The sequence below is a fragment of the Phoenix dactylifera genome, chromosome 17 (assembly GCF_051530095.1).
Source record: "Phoenix dactylifera cultivar Ajwa chromosome 17, Ajwa_hap1_PhDact_Kaust_v1.1, whole genome shotgun sequence".
In the NCBI taxonomy this organism is placed as follows: domain Eukaryota; kingdom Viridiplantae; phylum Streptophyta; class Magnoliopsida; order Arecales; family Arecaceae; genus Phoenix; species Phoenix dactylifera.
The window spans coordinates 10277001-10284291 of record NC_143206.1 but is presented as its reverse complement, the minus strand read 5'-3'; the positions used below and the strand labels follow the sequence as shown (position 1 = coordinate 10284291).

General features: G+C 40.4%; 1 protein-coding gene across 2 annotated transcripts in view; it reads left to right on the top strand.

Annotated features, from left to right (window-relative positions):
* Positions 1 to 1078: 1078 nt before the first annotated feature.
* The window catches only part of LOC103701654 (ferredoxin-dependent glutamate synthase, chloroplastic), a 50001-nt gene continuing 43788 nt past the window's right edge, over positions 1079 to 7291 (top strand). The window contains exons 1-2 of one of the 2 annotated variants that reach the window (XM_008783801.6): positions 1079 to 1614; positions 6613 to 6925. In XM_008783801.6, the coding sequence (XP_008782023.2) occupies positions 1336 to 1614; positions 6613 to 6925 (592 nt within the window). In that variant the 5' untranslated portion in view covers positions 1079 to 1335. The remainder of the gene's footprint in view (positions 1615 to 6612; positions 6926 to 7291) is intronic. The other variant, XM_088713418.2, reaches the window with a different exon arrangement.

Genomic DNA, 7291 nt, shown 5'->3' with positions numbered 1-7291 from the left:
CCATGTTACTCTGGAAGGTGGTTTGGGGCCGGTTGCCGACGAGAGGAGTACTGTGCGGGCGAGGACTAGGTATCTAACCTCAGCACCCTATGTGCTAGTTAGATGAGATCGTTGACCACATTTTGTTTCAATGCGAACATGCTAAGAGGGTTTGGGGGCTTGTCAACATTCCGCACGCTCAGAGTCATTCGGGCCCCTTCTTACAGACACTCAAACAATAGGCTTTTGCCCTTCAAACTTGGCAAGTGGCCATTATAGCGATTTACATTGCTTATCACATTTGGCTAGCTAGGAATGTTTGGATTTTTAGAGAGAGTTGCCCTACACCCAGGTTGTCACGGAGCAAGCCCGAGTTTAGGCGGCGGAGATCATCTATACAGGTCCATTGGATGGGTTTTTGATAGCTCGGGGCACATAGGGCTCTACTTCTGCTCGTGTAGTATGCTCTTCACTTAGGTGCTCGACCCCCAAGCTTCCTCAAGGCCAACTTCGATGGGTGCGTGCTTGACAGCGATAAAAGGAATGATGCATGCTTTGTCATCAGAGGCCCAGATTCTATGGTGGTTGCTGCTGGAGGGTGTCATATCTTTGACACCTTCGTTTTAAGGGCGGAGTCGAGGGGCGGCGTGAGTTGGTCTGGGCTATGTACGGGTGTGTTCTGCGGGCCAGAGTAATCATTCTTGAAGGAGATCCGATTATGGTGATTGACTGAATCTAGAAGGCACCGATGGCGCGGGTGGGTGCCAACCCTTGCTTCGAGACATTCGGGTCATGGTGAGTGGCGATGTTGCTTTTCCGGCCAAGCATGTTTACAAAAAGACTAATGGGGCCGTTGATTGGGTGGCTTCATATGTAGCCGACTACTCTGGAAGGCCTGTAAGTTGGGAAAAGAAAGCTGCCTAGAATATTCTAAGATTTATTATTTTTTAATTTTTTTTTGAATATATTCATGCTAAATATGTACGCTTCATCCATATTAGCAAAGAAAAAAAAAAATTGGAATCTAAGAGTCAAGCTCTCCTACAGTCCAAGGCACACCACACCCAAAACTCCAATAAGCCATCCCAGTCCCGGGGTCAGCTTACCTCAATACTGTCGTTTCTTCCTCTCTCTCTCTCGTCCCTGAAGGTAGACGCGAGCGGCAGCGGGCGTTTCCTCTTCCTCTCTCTCACGCGTACATTTATCCTCATCTTATTCCCTCCTCCACACGATTTTTCCGTTTCCTATCCTCCTTATTCTTGGCCTTCTTCCCAGTATTATTATTATTATTATTGTTGTTGTTGTTGTTATTATTATTATTCTCGCTATCCTCGCCTTTCGCCCAGCGATCAGGGAATGGCGGCTCTCCCGCACCCGATCCCCGCCCCCAATATCCTCGTCCGCTCCTCCCCCTCCAACCCCGCATTCCTCGCTTCCCACCGGACCACCCTCCTCGGCGATCTCTCCGCTCTTTCTCTCAGGCCACGAAGGTCGAGGAGACTCGACCGGAGGAGCTGGTCTTCGGCGTCCGTGAGGGCCGTCCTCGACTTCGACGTCTCCAGCGCCGCCCTCAAGACATCATCGAACGTCTCCTCGCGGCAGCGGCGACAGCAGGATGATGATCATCAGTCAAAGGTACTCTGTTCGATATGTTTGCTGGTTCTTCCGGTGATCTGGTCCTGGTCTGGTTCATGGATTATTTAAATTCAAACGTTGAACTTTTTGATCATATATGCGTTTTGAAGCCTTTTAGGTTATTTGGCTGTAGGTGATCCGAAATGCTTTTAAAGTTATAATTGTTTCCCTTCAGTTATATAATGGAAATTTGCGTACTTTTTACCTGGAGTTGCCACTTTTTTGATTAATTTTACTCGTAGAAAAAAAATACTACTGGACTTGTCGGATCAGTGACCAGAACTGTTTGATGTGGATTTCTTGTCTGATGGATTGCATAGTGCAGTGCAATCATGCTAGATTGGCTTTCTAGACTTATGGTGTTTCTGGTATTGTTATTGAGAACGGACGATGTGAATTAGGTAGACTGCTTACAAGCAGGGCAACCTTTTGCTGGCTATAGAGATTATTATTTCATGAGTATTGTGAGTAGAGTTAAAGTAAGGGCCTGTTTGAATTGCTGCTAGTTGAGCTGTGGTAAGTACACTTTACTGCAATTAGAGACTTTCAGATATTCGGTTGAATATAGGTGGAGTTTGGTGATGTGCATAGAGTTGACAAAGTCCCTCACTTGCTATAGCCTGCATCATGACATGATGATTTTCAGCTTATGCTAGGGCTGCAGGCAACATCGCGAAGGATTGAAGCTATTCATGGCGGAGACCGTGTAGGGACTGGTTCAATTTTTGGTGAGTGAATTTGTTTCAGTGACATCCTTCAGGGAGAATGAGCTAGACAACATGATGATTCTCTAGTTACAACCTTAAATTTTAGTATTCTAGCACTCTGAAGATCATCTCTTTCATTAAAAAAATTGTGGTATACTGAGATCATGAGGCGCTTTGATGTTTTAGTGCAAGGAGAAAACTTAGTGCCAAATACCAAGCATAAGACTTTTTCTTTTTGCAATTCACCTTCTTGGTGATGTATAATTTAGGAGATCGTAGTAGGGTCATTTGTGCCCTGATTGTGAAGCTTATTATGATGCAAAATAAGTTCATGCAGTTTGAGGAGACGAAGACATGTTACTTATCTTTACAGAGTACTCTAGGATCGTCCTTGTCCTTTTTCTCTATTCATTGTAGTTATATGTTGGAAATTTAACTCGCATATCTCCAGTGCTTTTGTTAGGGGAAAATAATTATTGCAAAAATCGCATTGTTGAGAGCTTGGCCATTACCTAAAATCATGATGAAACTCTTGTGATGGTGCTTTGCAGGTAGTATCCGCTAAATGATGACCGGGGGCCTGGAGAGTTTGGTTCAAAGCCATATGGAACACAGGCCTCTAGAGTCCGATTTAGCCCTTTGTACTCTATAGGTGAACACCAGCATGAACTTTGTCCTAGATCTTGCTAAGATTATGAAGAATATTAATTCTATCTTTGTGGTGGTGGATTGATCCTTTCAGAATCAATCAGCTGTCCATGCAATTATGACATATTTGCATGAGAAAAGGAAAAAAAAGGGTACATCATGCGATCACAACCAAAAAAATTGGCATGACAAGCACTACAAAAAATCTGCAACGAATCTGAATTAGGCTTGTCTTTTGACACAATTAGGGAGAAACATGTTTGGGGCTCATCACTTGTTTTCTCAACCAAACTGCACCAAATTTGCCTTGAATCATGAATGGTTATTGTTCTGTCAGTAAAACTCTCTGTTCTTTCTTTACATTTTATGATATATATTAAAAATTCTTAAGAAATAACCTGATTGGTATTCCTTCACATTCGACTTTGTTACAAAGTAACAGATTAGCTTGACTTTACAAGAAGACTAAACAAGTTCAGTAGGTCGAGAATATGACTTCTCAAATCTACATTCTACTGTAGTAGGTATATGAGCTAGAGAACAGGACATGCAATTAATTCAGTCATTTGGCCGTTTATATCAACTTATCAAATAGATTATAGCTCCCCGCTTTGGTTATAAACATTTGAATTACTTTGGAACAACACCAAACAAGCCTTGAAACCTTTAACAATAATAGCTAATGATCATTATTGAGTATTAGTGGGAAAGATGAGCATGAATATTAGGACAATTACATACTATTATCAATTTAATCTTGAAGAATCAATGCATACTATTTCATTGACATGAACTTTATCCTATGCAAGCGTGTTCTTCCATCTTACCATGAATAAATCCTTGATAATCCACACAATCAATTAACTTTCGTGCTAAACTTGTGTGATTTTGTAATATAAGATAAAAAATGATAGGCTCAAGCAAGGTCCGCTGTACTAACCATACCGACGTACCGGTGGGCACCGGTACCGGTATACCGAACCGAACCGGTACTGTACCGGTTCGGCTGGTTCGGGCCAAAAGCCAAAAAAAATTTGAGGTTAGTACGAGCCGGTCGGTACGGATCGGTACCGGTTCGGTACGGGGCGGTACCGGATCGGTACCGACCGGTACGAGTTGCGAATAGTCAGAACCGAAAAATATAGCTGTACCGTACTGGTTCCGTTCGGTACCGGTAAGGCTGCAAATGGGTCGGGTCGACCCGTGACCCGACCCGACCCGACCCGCGTAGACCCGACCCGACCCGAATTTTAGGACCCGCGGGTCCGGGTCGGGTCCTAAAATTGGACCCGAATCATTTTCTGGGTCGGGTCTGGGTTTACCAAACGGACCCGACTCGACCCGAATGGACCCGAAGAGAGAGAGAGGAAAAGCAAAAAAAAGTCTTTTCTTTTTCTTTTTCTTTTTTTTTTGGCGTGGGTTGTGGTACTGTTGGTCAGTGTGGGAGGATAGCAAGTTAGCAACAAGCATAGGTTCACAGAATCCAAAGGAACGTCGGCCCGTCAGGATTCTCTCTCGATCTATTACACTGTTGAGACCTCTGGTGTCTCGGTAGCTGCCTTTTTTTTTTCCTTCTGTTTTTTGGTTTTTGTTTCTTTTAACTTTTGAAGGGAGAAAGCGAGGGAACACTGCAACTGAATATGGGTCATGTGCCAGTTTTCTGTAATGGAATTGGATTTTGGAAGAAGGTCTGGGATTTTTTTTGTCCTCGTGAGAGGGGAGCTGGGAGACACCGAGTTCCGTCCAATCAGTCATATAGATTAAATATAGTGTGTCATGGGTCATTTGTTCTGATTGGAGCTCAATTGCAAAGTCTTTCAAGTCATGGGTCACCCAGCACCTCATAATTATGATATGACCAAATTAGATTTACCCAAATTTTTTTCCAAAAATACAAAAAAATTGGACCCGATCGGACCCGGACCCGACCCGAATCAGACCCGGACCCGACCCGAACCCGACTCGGACCCGACCCGACCCAACCCGATCTTCAACCGGGTCGGATCCGGGTCCAAAATTGGGACCCGAACAAAAAACCGGGTCGGATCGGGGTCACCTAGGACCCGACCCGACCCGACCCATTTGCACCCCTAGGTACCGGTATGTACCGGCCTGTACCGATCGGTACGGCAGATCATGCTCAAGACAATGTTCATAAATCCCTTGCCTGTTTTAGATAATTAATGCAATAATTTGGCTCTCAATTTAGAAGAAAATACCAGTCTTTGCTACATATAAGCTAATAACATTTGACTCCTGGAGATTTGGAGTTTGTGTTTTTATAATGCTATGTTCTTGATAATTGTTCTTGATCTTAATCTCTTCTTGTTTTGTTTTCTTGATATAATTATTTGTTATATATATACATATCTACATACATATATATACATATACACACACACATATATTTGTACATATATATGCACATTATATGCATTTTCATACATATATATGTATATATGTAGAGTTGGACTATACACTTTACATTAACTCTTTAAAAAAGGAGTTCAAGATTCAAAATCAATGATGAACTACCTAAATTCAAAGTCTAAATTGTTCAACATGATCTATACTACAAAAAAACCTAGAAATCAAAATTCATATATTTTGGTGGTCTCAACCTAATTATCAAGTAGGTATGAAGATGAACGGTTTTAATAGCATGATGCTATGTTTTAGTATGATCTAATTATCAAAATCTAATAAATTTTAAACTAAACATATTTTAAGATGCATAGATCATGATCCATAAAGTAGATTTTCAATTTATGTACTCTATCATGTGTTTTAATAGACTAATATAGTTGATATTGTTCATTTTTGTAGCAACTTGATGCATAGGTTAGTGACAATGAAAATATGTAAATTTCGGTTTCTAGGCATTTTTTGTAGTGCAGATCATGTTTAATAATTTGGATATTAAATTTGGATAGCCTATCAGTCAAGGTCGGCAAAATTGGTAGTGAGAACCATACCAGTACATTATCGATTTGGAATGGTAAAATTAGTATGATACGGTACAATTGGCATTATACGGTGTGCATCTTGTATCAATATAGGTTTCCAAAACTTTTTCTCACTCCTAGCCATGGTACTGCCCAAAACGTGGTGGTTCCACTCAGTTGTGACCAATACGGCTTGGTTTAGCTAATATACCAAACCGAACCTTGGTACTATATTGGTACTACTATTACAGTATAATATGGTCAGTATGGGGTGGTACTGGTCAATAATGTTAAAACCATTAGCTCCTTTTCAAGGAGTTAATATAAAATGTATAGCCCAACTCATATCTATTTATTTATATATGGAAAAGCAATGATATAATCTATATCTTCTTGTGTGCCAAAAATGTAAATTGTGAATTCCATGCTGTAAAGTCACAATAGTTGAGTTGATACCCACATTGAGCTTATTACCTGGGTTGGTTCCATTTTATTTTTGTTGAGCCGATATGCTTATACATATGACAAGCATCAAATATGAAATTTCAGGAATTTTGGCCCAGTTGGGTTCATCAAATGCATCTTTTAAGAAAATATAAATCACTCTCAAATGATAATTCTAATGTAAATTTGTCAATTGTGAATCAAAGAAATTTTATTCTATTCTATCTTGAATCATATAATCAATAAATTAACAGGTTGCAAATTTGAGTGATATCATATCAGAGCGGGGAGCTTGTGGAGTTGGATTCATTGCAAATTTGAAAAATGAACCTTACCATAAGATTATTCAAGATGCTCTTGCAGCTCTTGGCTGCATGGAACATCGTGGAGGTTGTGCTGCAGATAATAACTCTGGTGATGGGGCTGGACTAATGACTTCAGTTCCATGGGATTTGTATAATGACTGGGCCAGCAAACAAGGTCTTGCTTCATTGGGCAGGTTTAATACTGGTGTTGGCATGATTTTTCTTCCCCGAGATGAAAAGTTTATGAATGAAGCAAAATCAGGTAATTCTTGAGGAATAAATTGCTTTTATTTTCTTTGAAAATTTCGTCTTCTCAAGCTTATAGATTTCCTTATTTCCATTCTTTGTGCCTCCAGTGATATCTGTTTCTTTCATTCTTATAGATTTTTTTTCTATGTTTTTTAATTAGCGTAAAGAAATATTCTGAATCAAATGTTTTGGTGGTGAAATGTCACATGCCAGTATGTATTATAATCATGGATACCAAATTTTTAAAGAAATTTTGTCATCTGTTGAATGATTCCTGCAATCATTTTCACTTGGATGGTATTACCTGCTTTTCTAGCTCCTTTTCAGATTAGGCTTCTATTTGTATTCCTAATATTTTCTGTTTGTCTTCTTTCATTAA